The sequence below is a fragment of the Pyrgilauda ruficollis genome, unplaced genomic scaffold (assembly GCF_017590135.1).
Source record: "Pyrgilauda ruficollis isolate IOZ18807 unplaced genomic scaffold, ASM1759013v1 scaffold20, whole genome shotgun sequence".
In the NCBI taxonomy this organism is placed as follows: domain Eukaryota; kingdom Metazoa; phylum Chordata; class Aves; order Passeriformes; family Passeridae; genus Pyrgilauda; species Pyrgilauda ruficollis.
In genome coordinates, this window is record NW_024519207.1 from 5,521,217 (window position 1) to 5,547,862 (window position 26,646).

The 26,646-nt window shown below is 38.3% G+C and overlaps 1 protein-coding gene across 1 annotated transcript; it reads right to left on the reverse strand.

The window, feature by feature from the left end:
• Positions 1-1,820: 1,820 nt before the first annotated feature.
• Positions 1,821-24,066, reverse strand: DNAJC15 (DnaJ heat shock protein family (Hsp40) member C15). The gene is made up of 6 exons (XM_041466986.1): positions 23,932-24,066; positions 17,463-17,514; positions 15,996-16,069; positions 9,272-9,348; positions 7,337-7,407; positions 1,821-4,254 (listed from the first exon to the last, which is right to left on the reverse strand). The coding sequence occupies exons 1-6, from the start codon at positions 24,031-24,033 to the stop codon at positions 4,184-4,186; spliced, it is 447 nt and encodes a 148-aa protein (XP_041322920.1). The 5' UTR covers positions 24,034-24,066; the 3' UTR covers positions 1,821-4,183.
• Positions 24,067-26,646: the final 2,580 nt, after the last annotated feature.

Genomic DNA, 26,646 nt, shown 5'->3' on the forward strand with positions numbered 1-26,646 from the left:
AACAAAAAAAAAAATCAAAAAAAGTATTCTTTTTTAAAAGTGTGCCCCAGTACAGATGGAAAATTCCACACAGGATCCAGAAAAGCTGTGTGTATGTCTATAAACATGTGTGTGCTTATACATACATGTACATACAACCTATTGCTTGATTGCTGAAATGACAAAGTTCAAAAGTCCCAAGATTGTGCTGGTGATGACCCAAATTCATTAATATGGCTTTGCAATCTACACACAAAAACCCGCTGCTTAGGACCCACAGAAAATATTTGTTTTGTCATAATTCAATAAAAAATTTGGGAAAGTTTAGCTGGCCATTTAGTGCCAGTCTACAGTGCTGCTTGCCAAAGTCAGACTAGCATACAGATGCTCATAGAAGAGTCAGAGTTAAAGGAAAAACTCTAAAGAGCAACCTGTGGGAAGTGAGTTTCCTAAAAAGTCAGTAATACCTCGGCTGGTGAATTTCCTTAAATTTTTCAGGCATCGTTTCACAGTTTGACCTGAGCTCAGTACTCGAGCCCAGGAATCTCACAGGCTTTATGAGCCTTACATTTTAAGAAAGGCACAGCTGCAGCAGGAAGCAGAGCAAGTGCTGTCACCTCCTCAGCCCAGCCTCATCACCAGTCTCACCTGACTAGCAGGTCAGATATTGTGATTTTCACACCCAGGCTGATGAGGCACCCTACAACCACAGATAGCAGATCAGGCTTTTTAGGGAACTGAAGACGCAAGACACCAAATCTGTTGGTTTAAGGATGAGAAAAGTGTTGAACTCAGCAAAGACCTTGCAAGAAGAAAGTAATCTTACACCTGTACAGAAACAAAAAACCAAGCACACAGGACAGTAAACTTTTACCTTTAAAACTACCTAGAAAATCAAGCAAAGGTTTTGTGAACTGTGTCTAAACTTTATCCCAGTCCCATCCTAAGCCAGGGAAAGTTTTGCAAGTGGCACTCATGCATAGGCAGATAACCAGATTTCACTGGGTGTTTTCGTAGACCTAGCCCTAACTCTGCTGTATGAAGGGTAAAGAATTAAATATTAGGTGAAACTTTCACAGACTAAGAGCAAAAACCAGGCAGATGAGCAAGTCCCACCTCATTAAATAAACTGGGAATCACCCACAGCAATGCCAAATAAATGCACTCAGTCCTGCCTGACTTCTGAAGCTGTAGAGGATATTTGAGACTGGTTATCATACAAGTAGAAAAACACCTGTGAATTCCCAAGCTAAGAAGTTACAGATGAACATTTTTTGAACATTAAAGCAACACATGAAAAATGAGTCTGCTTGCACTACAGATGGACAGAAATTGCACCAGAATAAATCGACCTCTATGCACTTTTCTTACACAGAAACACCCATTTGACAGGTAAAGAAAATAGTCTCAAGAGGCTGAGTATTTTTAAGATTAAATTACCAGGCTATGTTTTTAAAAATAGTAGCATCCTGTTCTTCCTAGCTCAGTTGAGCATCAATCCAGGTACTGTTTTGCACGGCAGTATCCAAAGACATTCCTCAGCCTGCCATGTTGACTATCAGCAACAACAAATTGAGCAGCACTTCCATGATTTGCCTTTCCCTGTCCTATATTCATCCTTCTAAACATCACTTAGTAGGTAAAGCAAGCTGTGCAGATAAACAGACAAGAAAAAATATGCTACTGTATGTGTGATGCTTTCACAACTGCTCCTCGTTAGCTTCATTCATTTTACAGAGATAGGACGAGCCAGTTAATCTGCTGAATTTTTTAATTTGTTAATTTATCAAATTTGTTAAGCAGCCAATATTCTGCTCTGAAAAAAAAAATGGAGAAAGCAGAACCACAACTCGGTTTTATTTCTTTTTGTTAAGGACAATCTCTCTCATAACTGAAAGGCAGAAAAAAGTGTTTCATTCAAAATAATCAGATATAAATAATTATATCAGGAAGGAAAATATCAACAATAGAATCTCACAGAAAAAAACAAACCCTCTATTTTACAAAGACATGTGAAGTTCATTTTTAAGAACAGAGCAAGAAGCCATCTTTAATGCATCTATTTAAACTGAAACTTTAGAACAGCTCTCTGCAACACATTTTACTCAGGAAAAATAAGGTAGCTATATGAAAACAACAGATAGTCAGTTCAAAATCATTAACCAGAATGTTTTTACCACCTACCATTCACATCAATCTTGATTTTGCACAATGATTCTTATCACTTACAGATTCCACTTCAGAAAATTAGGAACACCACCATTTCACTCGTCTCCTTCCAACATGAGAACAGTCATGGTTCTAAGAATGACTAACCCTAAATGTGCATTAATTGATGGCTACTCTTCTAACAGAAAACAATTAAAGCTACTGCATAGGAATAAACTATTTTCATTCAAGATTCTTGTATTAGAGCACCAGTCATACGATGCAACTGTAGTACTTGTACAGAGTATGCTATTCCCAGACAGGTTTCTCCCAGCAGCCTTTTTTGTTTTATCCAGTGAAATTGTGCCATATGTCTTGCCACTCTAATTGCAACAATGTCTCTAAAGTACTTAGAATTTTTATCTTCTTTTAGGGTCAACTTAAAATTTTTCACCTCCCTTTAATGAAAGCAAGGGAATTGTAACAAAATGCGAGGAACATAATTAAAAAAAAAAAAAAACAAAAAAAAAAACAAACTTTTACTTTTTCTTCCTTTCAAGGAAAAATCCACATAATCTGAACATCCACCACTGGAAGAACTACAAATGCATGTTCTGGTGAATAAATAATTAAAGCATCCAACCTCATATTAACTGCTTTTAGCCACTTACCTCTGGCTAAATAACCTAAAAATGGAGCATTTAGATTTTGTATTTGTAGCACTTCAGTAAGCTGTTGTACCTCTAATGATAGAGTTTGAATGGATACTAAAGATTTTTCAGTCTTGCCCTGAATGCACTAGACTGTCTCTGCTTATTCTGTGCTTAGGAGATTTAATTCAACTGCAGACCACTTAGTGGTAGTAATCTGCAGCAGCCAAGTGCCCCAAGCAGCACCTACCCTGAGCTGTCAATTAAAACTTGCTCTCTCTGAAGTCTGAGATCCAAGACCTCAGGATTCCGCAAAGCCAGCACTAGATTGCTAGGATGCTACATAAGGAGGGAGGTATGTATGCTGTGGGATATGAAGCATAATGCAGAAATGTGAGCATAACTGAAGAACTAACCCAGGAAGTGCTCCTGGAGGCATGTGCAAAGCAGGTACTCTCCTGTTTGTTCCCTGCTGTTACCAGTCCTACACCAGGCTCACACAACTCAGCTAACCTACACAAGCAGCAGCCTGGAAAATCCACCCACACCATGCCACATGGACCTACCTTCTTCAATCCCATTGCCATGAAAACCCTTGCGGAAAATCCCATGTTTACCCCAACTGCTAGAGATTAAACATACTCTGACTTGAAGTAAACGCATGTCTAAATAATTACTTGACAATTTCAGAGATCTTTTAATATGTAAAAAAAGTAACCAAACCAAAGAATCCTCATTCATAGCTCCAAGCCCCAAAAACACACCTAGTGGAAGCTGCTGTCTGTAGTCCTATCAGTCATTCTGTCCTGAGCTGCAGCTCTCAAACTGCATCCCATGAACAAACCCCACTACTTCACAAATGAACAGACTGAAGCATAAGGTGGTGCTGTGAACTTGTCAAACAGGGTGTGTCATATGTCCTGTGACTCAATGCACTGCCACACATTTTATGGTGACCCTAAAGATAGGGTTGCTTCTTTACTAATGAAGAAACAGCCCTACATTAAAAGATTGTTTTTACATTTTTATTTTAAGAGATCCAAAATTTAACAAAAGAAACTAAAAAGTACTTCTGAAAAGAACACAGTTAAAAGAACTTTTTCAAGCTTCTAAGCGATAATAATTCAGTAAGAATACACTAAAATTGGGACAGAATCATAAAACACCTTGAGTTGGAAGGAACCCCTAAGGATCATCATTCCAACTCCCTACTCCTTGCAGAGGCATAACTGTACATAGCTTTACATAACTATAAAAGTTTTCAGTTTGCTTTTACATAATCTTAACATTTTAATTATGACAATAAATATGAACAATCAGTGTTAAGAAACTGTGCAGAACAAGCAGACATGAAAGTTATTGCACAATGTATCTGCTGAATCTCCTATGACCCGAGGTTTCGGGTTTCAGTTTTTGGCACTGGATTCCAACAAGTCTTTTGCTTCGTTTATTTTTGTTGCTAAGTAAGGTGATCCACCTGAGAAGAGAAAGGGGAAAGGAATACTGTTTACACATTAGTATTAAGTACCAAACTACCTCACTTGCATCTCTTTACGACTCATTTTTATTAGCTCTTTCCTACACAGATCCTTTTGATACAAATGACATTGGTAAGAAGTAAACTAACGGATAAGAAAACATGAGAAATGTAATCAAAACTTAAATCACTGTAGAATAACACAGAACAACTTGTCTCAGAGAGAAGACTGAAATCTGAAATCACTTTATATCCTGTGATTTAGATCTCCAGTGGGATGCTACTGCAAATGTATGCAAGGTCAGCTGTCCTGAACATTCATTCAAACCTAACAGCAATTACTTCCACTCATACTAAAAACTGAGAGGTAAAATTTTAAAATAACTTTTACAAAGAATTATTGTGCAAGCATCTCCTGTGTGAGATGCCCAGTTATCAGCCAGAAACCATCACATTAAAGCTATTTAAACATGGTACGCCTTCTAACTCCTAGTGCTGAACATTGCCATTGCTCTATGCTCCATCTAACGATCTGATTACAGTTCAGCAGTCTTTTTGTGTCTGGGTTTTTTTCAGTTTCCCCTTGAGTGCCAACCGTCTGCCCACAGTCACCAAAAACAACACTGCAACGTCTATATCAGTAACTTACCACTTACTATAATACACCTATATTTTACATGAAAATGTGATTCCAGCAGTACTGTGCACTGCATAGTCTTTGCAAGGCATTTGTTCAACCTTATTTTTTTCATTCACCATTTCCTTCATTCTACTAGTCAGAAAAAACAATGATAGAAGAAACATGCAGAGCTAGTTGTAGACACATACAAATAAAAAGGTGAGGCTTGCTTAAAGACTTCTTTAGGTCATTGCTGCAGGAATCCAAATCAGTATAAAGTAATTTCATAGTGTAGTAAAACAACAGGAAAAAAATGAAGTTCTTTTCCATGGTTTGGTCTTATTTGAGTGTTTTAGCTCTAATAAGTAAGCCACACTGGAGGAAAGTGAGGCAGGGCATAGGATCAATGATGAATTGACAATTGAAAAAATAATTTTTTTTTTCTTTTCTTAAATCAAGTAACTTTGTAGCAAGGAATAGGATTACTACATTGACTACTGCTTCTTTCACAGAGTAGATAAGAGGATCAAACAAACAGTAAAGTCTAAAACCTGCAATAAACAATGTACTCCAAGTAATTTTTAAATGTGCATTGATTTTCTACATGTCTAGAATACAGCATCTTAAAGTAAATTTAAATCTGTTGGAAGTGTTTTCACTACATTTACATCCTTAAGTGTCATATTAATTTTGTAGCCCTCCAATGAGAGGAAATTCAATCTCATGATTGCCTAAGTGTTTGTTTATAATTAAGGCAAGTCCAAAAGGTTTCTCTCTTCTTTTTTTTTTTTTTTGTGAGGAAATGTTCTTTCATAAAATTCGTAACTGATAACTTAACATACAATGTATCAATATAAAAACACTTTAAAACTGAACTGTAAAAATTAACAAGCAACCATTTCAGTAGTACTCTCTGGGGATGTTTTTATGCAGACTTCTATATATTTCTTATTTATTTCTAATATTTCTTTCTCCAACAGTTTGGATCTCAGAACACATGTAACTTAAAATCTGCAATTCCTGTTCTTTCTTCTATCATCTCCAGGTGGTAAAATATTATTTCAAAATTAAATTATACAATTGAATATTATTTTTAAATGAACATCTGTGCTACCCACAGCCAGAACTGATCTATACAGGAGCAAACAAGCCTCTCTGTGATGCCACATGTTCAAGATTACTCCAGGCCCTCACTCTGCAGCTGAAGATAATAAGGTTTTTTTCTACAGCCATGCCAGAAGAGCTTCAGGGGCATCGAGAAGCACAAATCCCTACAACTGGTGCTCCCACTGAGAAAACGCTCGGTGCCTCACTATCACACAGGAGGGCTCACTACATCCATCCAAACCTACACTGTGCCCAGCTGCAGCAGCATTAAAACCCTAAGAGTGCAGCATTAAAATCTTTGTTAGGGTCGTTAGGATCTTCCTAACAGGAAGCATCTCTTCACATACACTCAATATCCACCTGGAGATTCACAATTCTCTTTTGTTCACGTGTCCGCATGTTGCTACAACAAACGTAGAAGTTCATTATTAATAAAACTTGACCTAATAAGGACTCTGGTGGTTAAGAGACTTTTGACCACTGTAAAACATTTGAAATGAAGAAGAGAAATTCCTTTCTAGGTCTGTGCAACATATACATTACAAAAAGAATAAAAAATGAAAGTTTGAAATCAAATAAGCAGGACAGCTTTTAAACTAAACTGAGGGATGAAGAGAGAAAAGCATCAACACTTCCCACGGCCAGTGGACACACTTTTTCATTTTCTTAAAACGGGGTGCTGGTAGGGAGCCTATAATTCTGTCAAAAAGATATAAAAACCCTCTGATTTCCCCTTTTGACTTCTGAAATACAGTGCAAGTCTTCACCATCTGTTATTTTAAAGCAGAGACAGCAATGAACATATGGGCTTTCTTTCTCAACCAGCTGTAGTGTAGTTAAAGTTATAATAATAGCCTTTCTCTAAGATAAATTTACATTAAAAACCCGGCCAGTAAAGCAACAGTGCCCAGCTTTACATTCTTTCCAAGTGAATTCCATAAAGTCTGAAATTCATCAATGATGTACTTAGTAACTGCAAAACATTTCCCCACAGAAAATTACTTTCATGCATGCAATTGGTCCACCACAGTTCAAAACAGGAATTTTATTTTAATGTAAAATTTTTATAGCTTATTTTTCCTTATTTTTCAAGAAGTTTTTGTGAAGTGTGGAAAACTGGTCCCTGAGCTCATAGTCTTAACTGAAGCAGCACAGCTACAGAAAACAACTTTAAATAAAAATGAGTAAAACCGGTTCATAAAGCTCAGTTTATCTGAGAGGACACACAGAAGCTCAAGTCAATAAACAACAAACATTTGCACTTGACATGGTTATTTACACAGTCAGAAAACTTAAAGGATCTCATTCAAGCCTCTTCCTTTCCAGCCCTAGTTAAGAAAAGTAATAATTATTTACCTTTATCAGGATGATTCAAAATCATGATTTTCCTATGCGCTGTTCTGATTTTGTCCTTGCCAGCAGATGGACTGCAAAAACAAATTGAAGTGCTTACAAGAAATGCCAGAGCACTCAGGCTAAAAATTAACAGTTTATACTGGCTTCAAAAATAATTGAAACTTGAGATTTTCACCATCTTGTGGACAAAACATAAAACTGCATCTCTGAGGAAGCAACAACAACAAAGGCATGTAAGGCAAAGAGAATGACATTTTTCAAAAGCCTGTGTATGTGACACATACGAGTATATTTCAGGTTTTTGTAGAATGTAATACATCCACTCATTTAAAATAAAAAATTTGAGGGGGGAAAAGGTAGGATAGCCCCAGCAGTTCTAGGGTATATCTGGTTGCTTATTCTAGCATTAAATGCAGAAAACACAATTTTTCCTCCAAGAAAATAAATATTTTTATGACCAGTGACAAAACAACAAATATTTAATATTATCACATTTTGTTCTACTGTAAATATTTTTATAGCAGCTATAAATATTTTTTCTTTCTGCTGGGGCCTGAAAATAATGCCTGTATGTGTTATTTTTGCAAAGCTGTTCAACATGTTACATTCAGGGACACATTGCTTTACAGGTGCTACCTACACAATATTGTTTACTTAAATGACACATATAAAATATGTATTTGGCCTAAATTAAATACATAATATGTACCTTACCAGACAAATAACCACTTATCGATGCAGTATGCCAACACAGTAAAACTCTTGTATGCAAAAGGACAGTTTGAATGGTTCAGTTCTTTATAATTTTTTAGTATGCAGAAAGGAATCAGTGTTTTCCACTTCAGGTGACTTCTTAATCAGTGATGATTCAATTAATTAATCTTTCTGTAGATACAGCTTGAATGCAAGGTATCAGCCCAACTAAATTCCTGAGGTAAACAACCTCTCTAATTATTATTCTGTCACAGTGAAATTAGGGTATGTTGCAAAAATAGTTCACAGAACTGCATAAGAAAAGAATACTTCAATTGAACAGAAAATAATGTAGAAAATAAAAAACAAACAGAGGGTGAAGGGTCTTGGATTATACAGACACAAAACCGAAATGGTTTATCACACAACTATAAATAACAATCATCTATATTTTGATTTGTAAAGCTGTTTCTAATACTAAAAAAGAAAGCTGTTATACCACATTTAGAACCTCAGATGGTTCTAAACCATAACTGGGCAAAAGTGGCAATTGCATATTACAGAAGATCATGCAGGTCTGCTCTAAGAAGCAACTGTGAAAATAGGGGTTTACTTCAAATTTGCTTAGTTTATGAGATACTGTTTATCCCACAATGGGCTCTAAAGATTCTTTATCACTAGGAGAAAAATATATAATGTCAAAATCACATTTTCCTTGGCTTGCAATCTGACTCACACCAACATCATGCTGCCTTCTAACATCACCCACTGGCCAAGAAGTCTATCACTGTGGTGGGAACAGCTGATATGCTGGAGAGCAGAGCTGACATTCAGAGGCACCTCCAGAGGCTGCAGGAAGGGGCTGACAGGAACCCTTCACAAACTTCCACAAGGATGGGTGCAGAGCCTGGTACTTGGGATGAAGTCTCCCTTGCAATGCTAGAGGCTGGGAAATGCCTGGGTGGGGAGGGGCTCTGCTGAAAGGCACCCAGGGCACAGCAAGAACAATTCTCCACTGCAGTATGTTACCATGCCTTCAATCCAAACAAAAGTCACATTTTTTCTGAGCATGTTATTGTTTGCTTTTTAGTTTAAGCAGAGTACTAGAATAATTTATACGTTATTAGAAGTCTTTTTAAAAAAAAGTTATGGTTTTGGCAAGAGTATTCCACATTATTGCAACATGCATCTGCTTCATTCAATACTTGCTGAAGTAAAAACATATTGATGCAATACACCTACCTTACACCTAAAATAAGACTTGCTTCTCGCCTACTCATTTTCTGTTCAAATCCTCCCTTATAGTATGATGAAAGACTCTAAAAAGAAGAAAGGGAAAAAAAGCAATAATTAGTTCATGAACAAGGTGCCAGGAACTAAACTGTAGTTATATGACCTCATTCAGAGCATTACATTCATATATAATTTATTTTGAAGGCTTGGAATGACTGGAAACCAGATAATATGAAAGGAACTTCTCCTGAGTGATAACACGTACAAAAAACAACTTAGAAAAACCTGCCTATGTTTTCACAATCTTCTACTGTTAATAAGAGATATTAACCGCTACAATCATTGAAATCCTGCCTCAAGGAAGAAAGTCCTGGATCAAACTACATACAAAGTACATACTAGCATACAATGGTACAGTGCATGCATTGGGGAGGGCATGGGAGGGAAAGCAGGGTAATTGTTGAGGACAGCACTGGTACCATCACAATGACAAATGCCAAAAGTGACAATATTTTGGCATCCATGGATACTCCAGCTATTTCTATAAAGCAAGTTGATAAAAAACCCCAATAGATATAAGAACAGGTTTGAAGTGAAGGAATGTTACTTCAAAAAAGTGTATAATGAGTTCTTTGAAGGAATCCTAAGAAACAAGAAAAAAAAAAAAAGAAAAATAAGAAACAAGAAAAATAAACAGAAAAAAAAAACAAGAAAAAAAGAAGAAGGCTTAGCATAAAACCACAACCTCTATTTCAGGAAACCACTGACCTGGAGAACACTGGAAAATAGTAAAGTATATAGGGAAATCCTAAGCCTTTACATCCTTCCTTCAAAACTAATGACTGACAACTATTAGATACAGGATCTGGGATTAATTTTTTTAAACTCATTGTCATATGAAACTTTATCCACTGTTTCAAGAAGGGAAGAAAAAACAGGGGGAAAAGAACATTAAATAGGAGATGGAGGTGAGAGCAAATCATTACAGGTACTGTCACAGAGAATGAGATGAAAATGTATTTGTCAACCATAAATCTATTTTAATTTATTTTTTCATAATTTTTAAATTATGAAAAAAAAACCTATGGAACCATCACTGATGATTAACAGTGATCACAATGTGAATGTTTCTGTAAGTCCTAGAGGCAGCAGATGTAGCTCCAAGCCTTGGCGAACTGGCACACAGAAATCACTCAACAAGACTGAAGTCTTTTCCTCAATGCAAAACCTATCAAAAAAAAAAAGCAAAAAGCTTCTTTTGTTGCTATCAAAGGGAAGTCTGGCCTGAAAGCTGAGGCTATTTTTAAGTACTCCCTTTACCCCCAAGTAAAATGTGCCTGGCCCTTGAAAAAACACTCTTCTCACTAAATAAAGCCATTCGTATTCAGTGAGAATTTTGCCTTATGTCTACACAAGCTCTCTTATATAATTTCAAAACCATTACCTATCATTTAAGGGGCTCTGTCTATGATATCTAAGAAAAGCCTTTAAGTTTAGGAGAGATATACGCCCAAAAGCGTGGCTCAGAAATACTTCACCTATTGCTACCATAAAGTCACATACAACCACAGAAGAGATTTTTTTAGTGTGTTGTTATTGTCCAAAACAAAAAGTGGAACAAAGTAACCACTACTGTAACACTACAGGTGTCAGAGCTGAAGGAAGTGTGGACATCTCATGCCAACAAAGAGAAGCTGTGGAGGAGCCACTTCTGTAACTACAGGGTAACACAAACCAGGTCTGGAACAGTGCACATGGACATGATAGGTTAGAGGGTGCAACACTAAGGGAGCACACAGCGCTTCTCTGGTTCTCTGAAGGGAAATGATGTTAATAATTTAATTAACAGGTAGCACCCTTAAAGGGCAGGACTGCACAGAAATTTGCAACAATGCCAACAATTACTACAAGCAAAAGAGAAAAGCATACTTTAATGCTCTCTATAAGTTTTTCCAGAAACATTTGCTCCTAAAGCAGTCTAGATGCAGAAGGTTTCCTCAATTCTTCTCTGCCCTTCAACTCTGACATACAACTCTAATGCAGGAGAACACTAGCTTGCTATTAATGTAGAGAAGAGCAACATTTGAATTTAATGCAGCTTGTCTCTGTTCTTGGTAGATTTCATCTAAAACATTATTTAAAATGAAAGACTAGGGAGACATGGCTGCAAGCTTACATTCAGAAATATTTTTTCATGTTTTTAAAACCTACTTCCTTGACACTGTTCTAACCTTAGGAAGCCTCGGTTCACCTCCAAGAGGAATGAAAAAAGAAATTCTGTACCCTGTGTCCTTCCACACACAAAAGGTTTGTTGAATTGGTCTCCATGAAAAAATATTTTCTTCTCATAACTGAAAGATGTAGAAACAATAATCAATTCTCAAATTAAGATCTCCATCCTAAGCAGAATTTAAAACAAAAGGAAATTACACATAAAAGCATTTTTCCCATTGGTTAGAAGAAAAGAGGAAAAAACACTGAGACTTCATTTCAGGCAACACATAGGCAAATTTCTAGTTCCCCAATGAAGTAGAAATCCTACTCAAACTAGAACATTTTTTTCCTAGTTGTAAATTCTAAGTAATGGCTGGAAAGATATTTTTCTGTTATGAGAACTCCTTGATGAGCAGGCAGTTCTAGACACTTGATTATTTATTAGCTCCAGCAATTGCAAAGAAAATTCTGTACTGGAAAAATCGTGGAAATGAGCTCGTCATTCCTTTGTACTATCTGGGGGAAGGGGAGGAGGTATCATTTAATTTACTTAATTTCCTTGCACATTATTGCTGTTTAGCAATTTATATAAGTCCTCCTTTCTGAACAAATGCTGCTATTAATAGGTTTGGGGCACAGAGAGGGACAGAAAATGGCTGCACTTGCTTTGCAAATATCTACTCAGTCTTGCAAATCTTCACAAAAGCAACCAGATAAGAAAATCCAATGCACAGGGACCATGACATCTTCAAGATATTTTTTCTTTCGTAGTACAGGGAAAGCATAATCATTGTTTCCATGCCAGTTAAGAGTGAAAACACCAAAACTGAGACCATACATTACATTACATGGAGTAGTGAATTTTTCTGAAAACTATATATTGCTGTTCCAGGACCAATACAGTCCTCCACCAAAAAGGGAACAAACACTGGAGGGAAAAAACCAAACACAAAAAACAAACTATAACCACAAACTATTAGAAGCTGTGATATAATATACAGTTTTGCTAATATCAACTTTAACTTCCTTAACTTCAGTTAGAAAAGAAATCTTATAAAATGGACTGCATTGTTCTCTAGAAACTTTGTTTTCAATTAAGGACAAGAGAGACAGTTGCTACCCTTACCTCTCAATTCAGAACTCCGTGAGTCTGAGCAGAATCAGATCCAATAAAGGAAATACAGCAAGAAAACCTAATGATGTTCTACAGAAGACATAATTTTCTAATGGAACACAGAGTTTCATGATTGTGGGATTAGAGTATTTTGATAGTTCATTTGGCCTAGAATTTCTGTGTATATCTTCAATATCTTCTATCTATCTGTCTGTCTTTCAATTCTCAGTATCACTGATTCCACAAAGAAAGCTAATGAATGCTACTGAAATACTTGCTTCTTTATTTCACACTTTAAGGAAATATTAATAGTATAACTAACAGCACTAATTCTGAGGAAGAAAAGCCAAATGACTACTTAGAGCTGTGCATCTACTACTGGCAACACTCTTCTCACTACACACAGAAACAAAACAGTGTCACTGACACCACTGACAAAACTACACTCAAACTAAAAAACCGTTTCTGTGGAAGCAAGCATTATGACTTGCCATAGAGTGGAAATGACAGTGTTTCCTCTAGTGTATTTCTCCACTGAAAGAAAGATGGTAGAAAACTTCAAGACTAAATTACAGAAGCATTTACAAATACATATTCTTAAATATGAAGTGACTGTCTTAAATGAGATGTAAAAATTCAGAATAAAGGTTTTACTTGCCTCTGCTTACTATTTCTGACTATGAGTGCAGTTGTTGACTATACATGTTACTTATTCACGTAAGTAAATAGGAAGTGTAAAATCCTCAAGATACAGCAAGCAGCATTTTAAATGATCACTTCATAACTGCTCAGCTTGACCTTTCCCAAGTCATTTATCAGTGAGCAGACAGAACAAATAAACTGCATTTGTATTATCTTGTTTGGTTGGGAGGAACCAACATCAACTGTGACTTCTACTGCAAACAGAGCGGGGCATGCGCTGTAAATGGAGGAGGAAGAGTAGGGGCTTACAGAGCAAGGGAGCTAGCTTTTAAACAAGTTAGCTGCTCACAGACCCCCAAGAAAAAGAAAGCCATGAGGGACAAAGTTTAATTCTAGAAAGCTAGAATAAGCACTGAAAATTACAGGGACCAAGTTAGGTGCCTTCACCATAGAAACCCAGCAAAGTAAGACTAAGTCCAGACACTGAAGGTCATGAGATGGTATGGGTAGAAGTACCAACTGCTTGGCAACCTTTGTCAGTACAGTGTAAAGAGCAATAAGCTGTCAAGAAACGTGATGAAAGTGCTAATTCACAAATTATACTCAGCAGCTTCATATTCCACAAAGTCATGTGAAACTACTAAAATAAGCAGTTTGGAGAATAAGCACTTATATAGGACCTTTGCATTTATCTTTTCTCTATTGTTTCAGAGAAAATAATCCATTGTTAAGGGGAGAAGAAAAAAAATTAAAATATAAACTGAGAAAGTAGTAGCTGTAGAGTAGCAAAAATCAAATAATCTTGGCCAAGAAATACACAAGGATCTTCAATTTGGACCATGGCGGTAGAAGAAAAATATTATCACTATCCTCTCACAAATATAAAGCCAGAAAATATGCACAGTAAATGGCAAACAGGAAGAGAGTTTTTACTGTCTCCAGTAGATCTCATCTTATACTGAAAACTTTACTTTCAAGTTCAAAAATAGAACACCAGAAGAGATACCCTACTGGAAATCAACACACAATTGTGGGCAGAAAGGCAGGATGTGAAAGCAGACAGAGGATACTGCTCCAGAGACTAGGAACACTTAGAATGCAGAAGCTCCTGGTTTGCTCTTTATGGTTGCTCATGAATTCTGCAGGACTCAAAGTCACCGAGGTAAAAATGAGATAGGTCTGTAATGAGCTTGGCTCAGTCAGTATTGAGGGGTGTAGTTTCCTAGGAACAGACACCTCTCCATGCAGTAGCATGTCACATTTCAATGTGTTAAAAAGAGTCACTGCACGCTTTCTTATGTGAATGTATCTGAATTTAGATTCTCTAGCCTATATCTACAAATTGATAGAAAAAGAATGGCTGGAGTAAAACAGCTAGGGAGGGAGGGAGGGTGAAGACTGAAGCACTCCATACTCTGAAGCCACATGTACTGCCAGCTACATCTAGCAAGTCTGCAAGTCAGCCCATATCGTATCATGTGAAAGCAATTTAATTCACAGTATCTAAAGTCCCCTCTGTTGTTTTGGCAGGCAATATGGGAATATCTCAAAAAATTTTTTTTGAAATAGGAAAAAAAAATTTGACATTGGTCTCACAACAGCAATGCAATAAGAGCGACAGAGAGCAAAAAAAGTTTTCCAAGAGCACTGCTTCTGGCTGAAACACATGGCAAGCAAATACAAATGTGGACCAGCCTCAAGAGGACAGTTGAATCTCCTCCCCAGGAAGCTTGGCTTGATCAAGCTTGTACCTTCAGCACAGGAACACCAAGTACACATGGCAAATGAATTTGGACCGCAGTGTCTGTCTAGACAGGCTCTGTGCTGCAACTGGCCTAACATGAATAGGTACAATGCCAATATCATGTTTTTTAAAAACCTACCTTTAGTATATTTTTCAGGAAATAATAATCTGCAACAACTACTCCCTGAACATGATCACCTATCAGCATCATGAAGGGAATAGCATTCTATTGCTGTGGGTAGGTGTACACAGACTATGAACTCCGAAGGAACACACTGCTACAAGCAGACATCTATCTCATTGGGAATTACTTCAATCAAACAGGAATGGAACACATGTATTTATTTACCAGAGGAAAACGTAGCCACTGAAGCAGTAAGTAAATGCTCTCAAATATTCCCTGCATATGCATCCCACACAAAATTCTACTTCTTCATTTTTTACCTCATTATTGTATTTGTTAACCAGTACAAAAAAAAAACCAAAGAACAAAAACCTGGTTAAAAGTTCAAATTAGCTGGGGAAGAAGAAAAAGACAACTCCTATGTTAACCAGCACACAAGCTCTCCTATCTCCATGGCAACCCATCCTAGAAGTTCATCAATTTGTCTTCTTGATTTTTAACACTGTATTTAAAAGACTAAATTCTTTCACTTTTAGCTGCTGGAAATGAAACTGCATGTCATCACTTTGCAATATTTAGGAATTACTGACTTTCTCACAGTGCACTTGAACAATTTATCTTTACACTTACTAGTAAAGGGTTCCAAAACAAGGAACCTCAGTAGAAAAAACTGCAACTGTTTATCAAACTCACAAACATCTTTTGATACAGCTTTATCCACAGCGATTTAAAATACAGAAGACAACATGCCAGAAATTACACAGTAGGGAGCAGCCCTACCCTGGGAAAAAAATTATCTACCTGGCAGTTTACTGTATTTAACATAAAATGTCTCCTTTCTGAATACTTGAAATACAAAATCATAATTTTAGCATAAAGCAGTATCTAAACTTACAGAAGTTGAAATCCTCTTTGCTGCTTCTGTAATTGTCTGCTCCAATGGTTTCCACACACGGAAAGCATAACGACCTAAAAAAGATGAAGGATAAATGAAATATTCACTAAAATGCAAAAAAACACCCCAGAAACAAGCTCCAACTTATGCCCATCAGTTTACAGTGGAAAGAATTTTGTTTTTAAAAAAGCACAAACTATTGGGAGAGGGAGAAGAATTTTAGTACACTACATCTAAAAACCTAGTCATGGACTGCAAAGACCCATTGTGTTTACTCACTATTTAACTCACCAAATAAACAGATTTAAATACATTTCAATATGATAAATTAAGATATCTGCCTTGTGAACTTTAAGAAAAAGGGCGGTTTGAAACATTAGCTTTGGGTATACATTATTTATTAAATACTCTTCAAAGGTTACGTCTTCAAAAAAAGAAATCCATGTACTACACGTTTCTTGCTGTGATGCTGTATGCTTAATTACACACCTTGTAAATATTGCATTTTTAATTTTGTTAGAAAAAGACAATCTTCTGGGATTCAGAGCCACTCAACTCTCCACTAGCACTGAATGTGTATAGCTAGGAAAGAATAGAGGGATTCCTGTAAAGCTGTGTTCCCAGAAGAACAAAGCTGCTCTATCAACACCAGAATCAAGATTTATGCCATGTTACTGGAGGATTTTCCACGTAAATCCTCTCCCCCCAGTTATTGTTTTAACTATTCTTTAGCAATGTAACTCAGTATTACACACAATGGCAAAACTATTTACCAAATGTGGCTCTGCTTCATTCCAATAGCATCTTGCATTCGTTCTTACAACACATATCATGTCTGTAAGTTTTAGCAATCTAAGCCTGGGCCTATGGTAACACAGAAGTCAAAACCACATTAGACTATCTCTGTTGAAATGTTGTGATGTACCATTACCTCACTCTCTTCTTAATGCTGTTAACCATTATTTAATGTTAAACTCATACCCTGTCTTCAAACGAGAATCTATTTGTCAGAATAACAAACAGTCCAGATGCAAAGAGTTCAGATAATAAAAAATGTAGTATGGAAACAGTTAGTATGATAAATCACTGGTCTATAAAACCTTTTATTTTCCTCTGTTTCAATTTGTCGAGCATCACCTCCACATCACAGCATCTTGTTGCACTCTTCTGTACTAAAGGGCCTGACACTGCAATATGTTACTAAGTAAATAAACTTTTCACCTTTCATTTTGCAGACAAAAAGCAGATGGAGCATATTAGCTGCTGTCCATGAAATTACATTATCCAGCTTTCTCCACCTTTTTCAAAAAGAATTTTGGAATTTATTACTTTGAAGGTGGACACAATTTTCCATAGCACTTTCAAGCAACCTTTCCACTTTCCACTCTTTAAATTAATAAGAACTTCATTAACCCTTTCGGAAAGCGGAGCTCACTAAGTGAGAGTTCTGCCACTAATTTACCTTACCTGCAAATGCAACAGTTGCAATGCCAAGCCCGAGTGCTATCATAGTCCTGGCCTAAAGCAGAAAAACAGGAATCAGAATAACATGTGAATTCTAATTTGATATATACACACCTTTTACTTTAACAAGGAGCATTTCTGATGTCTGATGTGGACATTTCATTCATAAGCTACGAGAGTGATGAAAGTAAGTTCTGTATTCCATAGGCTGTTAGATTTTATAGTTCAGTCCCATTAACCCCCACCACTTTATCAGGTTTAACTTGATTTACCAGCTAGCAAATCAGTGAACACACACTGAAATCAGCTCATAGCATGCACTGATAAAAACACAAGGCACCTAACTATACAGGATTATTTGAAATTACTGGTGCAGTCTAGTTCAACATGGTACATAACAAAGTATCAGTTTACTAAAAAAAACATGAAGCTGTAACTCAAAACTCCCATATCAGGAGTAAGTATTTTCCTACACAGTGCTTGAAAAAGTCAGGCACTTCAAGAAGGATAAGAAGTATTCCTATGTTGATCAAGAAGCTGATGAAAGATATGAAGTAAACCTTGAAGAAAGGACTGGCTTCTCACATGTTTGCAGAATTCAGGAAGGGTAACAAGCTCTCCACTTCTGAAAAGCCTCCATGCAATCTTTGAAACAAAGGAAATAGCCATCTGCGGCATCACCTGTCTTATCATACGACAGCTCAATAGTGCCTTGAATTTCCCCCCGGGAAACCTGAGAAATCAGATTAGGTTTATCTTGAATTCAAAACATAATGACAGTGAAAATGCTTTTATCACCAGACTGTCTCTTCTATATATGACTTACTTCCACAATTATCCCATAACTGGTTCATACGTTTTATACAAGCAATTCTGACAGAAGGACTTAAACCTCCAACTTCAATGTGAATGCCCTAGTAACTGCATCTGGAACCCAGGTGCCTTTACCACTAAGATTTCTGGGGCTAAAATACTTTGGTTTTGATTGTACCCAACCTCATTTCTAGACTGTGGGAGCAGGGGAAGAGTACAGAAATACTATTTTCAAAGCCTTCCTAGAGCTGTCTGAATAGGGCCTAGATCATGGGTTGGCAACTTGCCCAGAAATAGGCAGCTGTAGGAGATGCAGGCGCTGCTCTCATGCCCAGTGGCTCCTACAGTTGGCTCTGAAGGCGAGTGGCTGTGACTGCTGCCTGTAGCACAGAGCTCAGCACAGAAGTCGCAGCCTCCTCTGAGGTCACCAGTAGAAGCAGCTGTATTCCTCTGGATCTAGCAACTGGATGCTGCAGATTTTAACAAAGTACCTACCTCCCACCTACCCGAGAGGGGATTGTTGCCCTAGATATTTGCCTGTATATTACATTTTAGTAATTTAACTCTTCCATTTCAGTGTAGTCTTCAGTCTCAATATTAGCACTCATTTCTGAATGTAAAAATAATGTAGTAGCTTTATGTCTGTTGCTCCTTTCAGTTCCACAAAATTTCATCTCATCTTTTCCCCACGAAAATGTTTAAGCATGCTATCTTAAATGGTAGATGATGTATAATTGTGAAGCATACAGTTCATCTCCTCACTAAACTAAAACTCTTTTTATTTCTTCTCACAAATCAGTTTTCCCAGGCTCTCAATATTCAAACATTAAAAAAAATTCCTCCACTTAGACACAAACCACAAACAGCCACCTTTCCGGAAATATCCTAACCCTATAGGAATTCTATATGATTCTGTCTTGTGGTTTGTGACCATGGATTAATATTCAAGAGTTTCCTTGACTTATTCAGACTGACAGCAAGAATCTTTTACTAAGTGGTTACAGTCAATTAAGAGCTCAACAATGTGTGAAATAGATCATGCTGGCAAAAAAGGGAAAAAAATTAGCCTTTGATTGTCCAAATTAAGTTATACTTGCTTTGCCACCAAAAAGGTGGTTTAAGTCAGTAGTTTACAAGACATGCAGGTTACAGCAAGGCATTAGCAGCAGACACCTCATCACAGGCAAGACCAAGCACAGAGACCAGACTAATAAATAATACCAGGATTCTGTCAGTTCAGTGCAGAAGTAGCTGAAGTGTTTTTGCACAGTGATCTGGGAGAACAATGCAGAGACCCCTGAGGGTCTCTAACAGAGTGAGCCATGTCCGCTGGAATGCATGAGTCCAATCTCAGTGGAAAGCACCAGCAGTTAGTGGAAAGCTACTGTTGCCGGGAGTACAGCAGCTAAAAACAAACCATGACATCAGCCCTCGAATAGGAGCAGGATCGAGGGGAAAATAAAGACAAGACAGAAAACTTGGTAAAACCGGTACAAAGCTCAAGCTAGAGAGGAACGAAAGACTGTCCACATGTTTAAGAGAGGTCCAGGCACCATAAAATCTGAGAAATACTGGTTTATCGTAACTCACCTTATTTGTATTGTGAGCACGTTAGAGAAGAGTCACTTGCCACATATTAGCAAAGAAGTGATAACTTGACCCGCCAAAGCATCTTGCACGTTTGTTATGGTGTGAATGTATCATAACTATACACGTGATAAACACGGAATTTGGATCAGTGTGAGATCGCAAGTTTGGCTTTTTTCTTGACATGGACTGTCATAAAAGCAGTGGCAACTTCAAGCACTAACCAGTAAATTCTTCAAGTCCAACTTGACTCAGTTTTCTTTTCTATGCTCTCTCAACTCAGTTGAATATTTAAAAGAATCAGTCAAGGTTAGCCTGGTGCTTTGAAATGTAAAGTCCAAAGGTTTAATTAAATGCACTCCTTTCACGTCAATATTAAATGAAAGCAACTCACTCTCTCTGTGGAAGGCAGCAGTTCATTTACAGCATGCTAATACAACTACCACCATGATCATTTTTGTCTCCTATTGCTTGAAATTGCATTTCATAAGGGATAAACAAATAAATACATACACACTGACTTTCAATTATGACAAAATTGACCTTCCCCCCCCTCCAAAAATGCTGTTAAGAAACTTCCAAGATGTGGATTTTAAATGAAATCATTATGTTACAATCCAAGAGGGAAAAATAAAGAAATAAAATATTAAAAACTAACATCTGTCCCTTTCTTTATGCAGTGAATCAACTCCCAAAGGTTAGTCATCAACCCCATGCTATTCTGCTGATCTCAGTATTTTAATTTTACTATGTAATTCAGTCTTCAGTAACAAACCCTCCAAAAGGAAACTAATGAAAAAGTTATGCTAAATCTGTAAAACCTGAATTTTCTTAATCCTTTTCAGAAATTAGTATAAGAAAACACAAGCATTAGAAAGGCAACTGCCAAGACCTGATTTACCTAAGCATTTGGCAAACAAAAGAGCATAAAGCATATTAATTAACATATAGTATGTTAGAAAACAGAGAATTTCTGCCTATTCCTTTAAGATTTAATTCTCCAGTAGCCTTAATTTTTTAGCAGAAGAAACAGGGGAGGATGAGATAATTATTTTTGCAAATCCCCAAGATGGTGCCCTTCTAACTGAAACATACGCAAAAAAATAAAATTACATATTAATTTTATTAATATGTAGTTCTTAGCATTAGAGCGTCTTCTTCTATGAAGTAGAAAAAAGTTAAATTTATAACCAAAAGGAGAATTTCAAATGCATTTTAAAACTTCAGCACAACACTCTTACATCTGACAATGGGCTGCAAATGCCAATGCTTTCCAAATGTTAAAAACCTATCTGCCTGCATATGATTTGGATTTTATACTGGTTCTTCTACTACAACTAGTGGAACACCCTCCTCAGTCAAATGAAAAATATTTTGCTCTCCTCACTACTAAGTTTCACACACACAGCAGGAGTTCTACAGTCTTTTGCCTCAGAAACCTACAGTGAGCAGAACAAAAGAAAAAGCACAGAGAAAAGAATAATTTGTTTTCATGGGCCGAATGGCATTTTGCTTAATCGTGGACCAGCAAAATACGAAGTAGGTACCTACAGTCAACTAAAAACACACAAGTATAAATTGCTTAACTAAAAATTTTTAAGGTTTGGTTTGTTTGTTGTGGGTTTTCTTTAGTTCTGTACACTGCTAAGAAGTAGGATACACAAGTATATTAATTAAATGTACAAAAATAGTAGGTATTTCCTTAAATAAAAATTCTTGACCGGAAATGTAAATGATTGTTTGGTATGGAAGATAGAATAAGGCTTCTATTCTTCAGAAGAGTAGCTACAGTTTTTTGCAATATTGCTCTAGAGCAAACCACCTTACTAACACTATATGGAGGCAGAACCATTGGGAAGTGGGATTACATTATAAACTCTGTGCAACTGATTTGATTTCATAATCTAGTGTTTCCCCTCTAGACTTAACCTTGCTATGAAATTTAATTTGTTTTCCAACAGTGAATAAAAGGAATTTCAGCTAGGTGCCGTTCTCCATACTGACACAATTCTCACATAATTTTGTGTCCTTTAATTTCCAGCAACCTTTTTGTTTTGTATATAAACCTATGACTACAGTTCTGGATGGTTTTTCACAGGAAATTGAACCAGAGCAAGATTCACTAATAGAACAATTACCATAAGGTATTCAAATCAATCTTCTTGAGTATGCACTAATTAGCAAAGGCTCCTGTGGGTGTTCTTTGAGAACAGACCCCTCACGCTTCCACTGCTGCTCTTCCATTGCTCCAAATGCTTTTGTAAAACAACTACAAGAGTAAATGTGACCGTGATCAAGTGACTTTCAGCTAATACCCTGGACTAAGGAATAAATTCCAACAGAAAATTGTAGACATCCAGATTTCAGTTCTCTGAAGACCCACCTCAGTCTCCAGACCTCAGTAAGAATGTAACAATACTCACAACAACCAAGCAAGCCATGCTAACTCCAAATGCAACTTTTGTCCCAGAGGGGTAAGCAGGCCCAAAGACTCAACAAAATTCTAGGAATTCCCTGCCAGCATTCCGCAGGCAGAATGGCCATGACAATAATGAGTTTCAGAGCCACCTTCATAAGATTATACACTTGCTGTTAAATACACAGGAAGACTCTTCTGTGGGAAAAAAAAAAAGTCCTAGACTATAGTAACAATGAATAAATAACTTCGAGAACTGTGATTTTTAAAACTGTGTTTAAAAAAAAAGTAGAAATATTGTAGAGAAAACTTCACACACACAATTAGGTTAGGCAAGTAAGACTTTTAAGCCATTTAAAAAATGTGAAAACTTCACCATCTGGGGCTTTAAGCCGTGTGTTTTTCCCAATTCTCTTTTCCAATGGGAACTCACTGTTCCCTGAACTAGTTGAAGTGACAGGAATGAAGATGTGGGATAAAATCCCAGCATCCTTTCCTCTAGAGCACGATACACCATAGGAAACTTTGGAGACACTCTGCCTCCACCCAGCCTTTCCCACAGTACAAAGTACAAGATGAGAATTCCTTTTCTGAAACAGAGCTCTACAAAACCTTCAACACTCAAACCTGCCTGTGGTAATAACATTTGCACAGTGGGTGAAAACACATCAGGTATCACCTTTTCACAGCAGGGAACAAAATTTCTGGCCTTGCTTCTGAGTGCTGGGACTGAAGTGTTCCCATGTACCCTGTGGAATCCCAGCAATAAGGGACTAACGTGTATGTTCCAAACACCCACTGGCTGTGGAGCCAACCAAGGACTCTCGGTGGTGACAGACAAGAACTGCTGGCAATAACCAGGATTGTTGGCATTAACATGCCATGGGCAAGAACAAGATGTGGCTGGAGAAGGGGTCCATGCAGAGGCAGGGCAGCGCTTTTCCTTGCTCCAGCTCCTGGAGTTAAAACTGCAAGGATGGGGCCAAGCAGTGGGCACGGACTGTACGGGGCCATCACGACCACCAGAGACCCCCCAAACCCTCCAGCCTGTTTCCAGATTTGCACAGAAAGAGAGAAACCTGTCTTCTTGGCAGGGAAAACCTATCCATAGAAAAGCACCCCCAGGCACTCCCAGGACGTCATTAGCTGGACTAAAGCTGGAACGAGCATTGGTGATCTCCATTACTCGCTCTCTTTCTCTCACTTTCCCTCTCTTTCTTTTTTTTTCTCTTTCTATTGTTCTTTAATTCACATCTTCTTTTCTCTCTTGCCTTTCACCCCACCCTGCATCCAAAACCCGCTGCCGGGTGCTTACAGCGTAGGTCAGAGCCAGCATTTCCACACCAGCCGCCTAAGGCGCTAATGAAACTTTCCCATTGAGGACCCTGTGCCTTCCGTCGCTCCCTGGGACCAGGAGCACCCACGAGCCGCGGGTGTGCCCTCCCCTCAGGGTGGGACGCCACTCCCGCTGCCCCCGCGGCTCCGGCCCAGGACCCTCTGCCCCAGCCCGCAGGGGAGCGCAGCACGCGTGTCCCCGCAGCCCCGGCCCCCGCCCCGCTCACACACGTCACCCCTCACACGTGTGCAGGCCCGGGGTGCGGACGGGGCAGCAGCCGCCTCACGGCCCCGGGGGTGGGGGTCCCGCCGTGCGCTCACCAGCCCCCGGTCCAGCTCGGCTTGGCCCTTGCCGGCGCCCGTAGGGGCCCGGGCGTACTCGGCGTAGCGCAAGCCCTCGGCGGAGGCCGCGGCGCCCTCCATGATGGCGCGAGGAGGAACGAACAACTACGGGTCGGCCGGAGGGACAAACAGCGCGGCAGGACGGAGCGCGAAGCGCCTCCTCCCGCGCGGCCGAGGCTGGCGCGCCGCAGCCCGGGAGCAGCGGGAAACGGAGCGATGAGGGATCATCGGTGCAGGCATTAGGGATAACCAGCGCACTGACAGATGGGATCGGGAGAGGAAAAAGTTTCAGGCCACACGGAAATTATTCGTGCCCATTTTCAGAATAGAGGATTTTAGGGGAGCGGGGGGATATATGTAAAGGAAAGTATAAAGCGTAATTAATCTGGAAAAAAACCCGCTAAAATGCGTTTTAAAATTTACATGCTTGCTTGCACCTCAGTTATGTCTGTATATGTCTCACTGTGTTTATGCTTTGATTCCCTGCAAATGCTGCCACTTTGGATCGTAGTTGCCCCTTCTGGAAGGGCTCCTGACCTGCTGCCCCCTGTGCAGAAGTTTTCCACCGCCTTTCCTGCCGCACCACAGTCAGTAAAATGCTCAGCCCCGTGTCCGTGCAGCAGTGAGGCGGCTCTTCCCTTGTGCTGCTTTTCCTTCCCTCCTGCCTGGTGGTGCCGGCGGGGGAGCTGGATCATCTGCGGGTGGCTAAGCGGTGTGAGCGGACAAAAAGAATTACTCTCCTTACCTCCTATTTCAAACGACGATTGCTCTTCTGAGCATCTCTTAAGTATCTTTTTAAAGTACCGCAGAGGTGAGCTGACCACACAGAGCATTTCATTAACCTTAGAAAGATGTATAAATTTAACTTTCTACTGAACAGAAGTCATTGGAAGTTGCATGATGATCTGTTCGTCAAGAAATGCATTCATTTTTATTTCTTCATTGGACATACAACATACAATCATGTATGATTAATTCTTTAAACCTTCAGTGGAATTGGATTTCTGAGAAACTTAAAACTTATCTTAGAATCGATAGAAATGTCCCAACTAATTTTTTTTTATTCATTTAGTTGCACAGAACTGATGCAGAATAGTATGTCACTTACTACTTTCTTGATTAACAGACCCAGCTTAAAAAACAATAAATTGAAATTTTGGAATTTACAGTCTCTTCCTTAGTTTTCCAAGCTTATCTCTGAGACCCCTTAACGGGACAGTCTGTTCTCATTAATCCAAAGCTATTTTGCCCAAATACTACTGTCTCCTGGTCACAGCAGCCAAATTCTCCCTCCTTTATAAGTGTCAAATCCAGAAAAGCATCTGTCAGGTGCTTGATCACCTTTGGAAGGAAATTATGATCTATGAACTCAGGAAATATTTTATAAGGGTGGCAAAATTGGACTCTTAAAGACACTGGGTCACAATATGGTCCATACAAATACATCCAGACACATTCTGAGATGGAGAGCAGTGCTCAAAACATCTCTTTTTCATATCACCAGCCACACCACTGCTGCTGCTTTCTGGACAGAGAGCCGCAGGAAGCGTATCGATTACACGGGGCAAACCAGATAATCAGCACGAGGAAAATGTATCTTCTGCCAGGAGTGAAAGAGTGCAGTTTGTTTTCCTTGGAAGCCAGGAGGGGAGGAATGAAAGCAGCTGGGTGTTTGGTTATGGTTCTCTCCCGAAGCTCCTCTCAGCGTGGCACAGCTGTGTGCTGTGTTTTGCACAGGATGGTGCTGGTAGAGACAATCTGTCCATTACTATTTAATTCAATCCTAAACACTGGTGTGTTCCAGCATATTGTCACTATTAATGTGTAGCAATGTTGTCCAGATTTGTTATGCCATTGAAGTTAATTGTCTGCATACTTTTCCTATAAATTATTTCCCCAACCAGTCTGTGCTACAGTATTCCATGTTGCAGTCAGGATCCATGCTGAGTCTGTCAGGAATGAAGGAGAATCTAGAAATGGTTACCAGGTTAAATATTGTAAAATTGATAACAAGGATCCTGTGTGTGTTTGGGATTTTTACCACTGATAATTTCCAAAGAACCTGTAAGTGTAGCACCCCATCAGTGAAATTAGAATGGCAGGGCCCAAAGTTTCATCCTAAAGATTAAAGTTTCTGAGGTCAGGCAGAGAAGAGAGTATAATTGAAAGTTATCAAGGAAATCATGAGGCATATCATATAAAACTGGAAAAGTCAGTACTTGAGCCTTGCTGAATTGTCATGTGCATACAAATGAATGAAGACTAAATCCTCCCAGCCAGGATTAGAAGTTGTAAGAGTTAATTCTCCTACAAGCATTTGTATATTTAATTACCACAGTGTACTGTAAAAGTTAAAAAAACATGAGCTGTGGACTTCTACTAATATCTTTAGGTAATGGATTTGGAAACATAACTCAATAAAGAATGTAATGTTCTTTCTAGACACTATAATTGTCTGTATGACACCTTTGGTTGACTAGGTACCACAAGGTAGGATATTATATAAAATCCTAAGCTGGAACTAATCATGGCCTTTAGGAATTCAAAGAGTATAATTATTCCTTGTAGAAGATGGTATATATGCCAAAAAGCTCATTTATCTTTTGTGAATAAGTAAATCTATGCTTTAAAAGCTGTTAAGAAAAAATATCTATTCAAGAATATAGCAAATACTGTTTTAATACTGCCAGACTT

What these genes read in the sequence shown, in the direction of transcription:
- DNAJC15 (XM_041466986.1), bottom strand. Translation starts at nt 24,033, where the DNA reads ATGGAGGGCGCCGCGGCCTCCGCCGAGGGCTTGCGCTACGCCGAGTAC. An exon ending in AGTCTTATTTTAGGTGTAAG is followed by an intron (nt 7,408 to 9,271) that starts GTAGGTGTATTG and finishes TTGTTTTTGCAG; the next exon opens with TCCATCTGCTGGCAAGGACA. An exon ending in TTTGAATCATCCTGATAAAG is followed by an intron (nt 4,255 to 7,336) that starts GTAAATAATTAT and finishes TTCTCTTCTCAG; the next exon opens with GTGGATCACCTTACTTAGCA.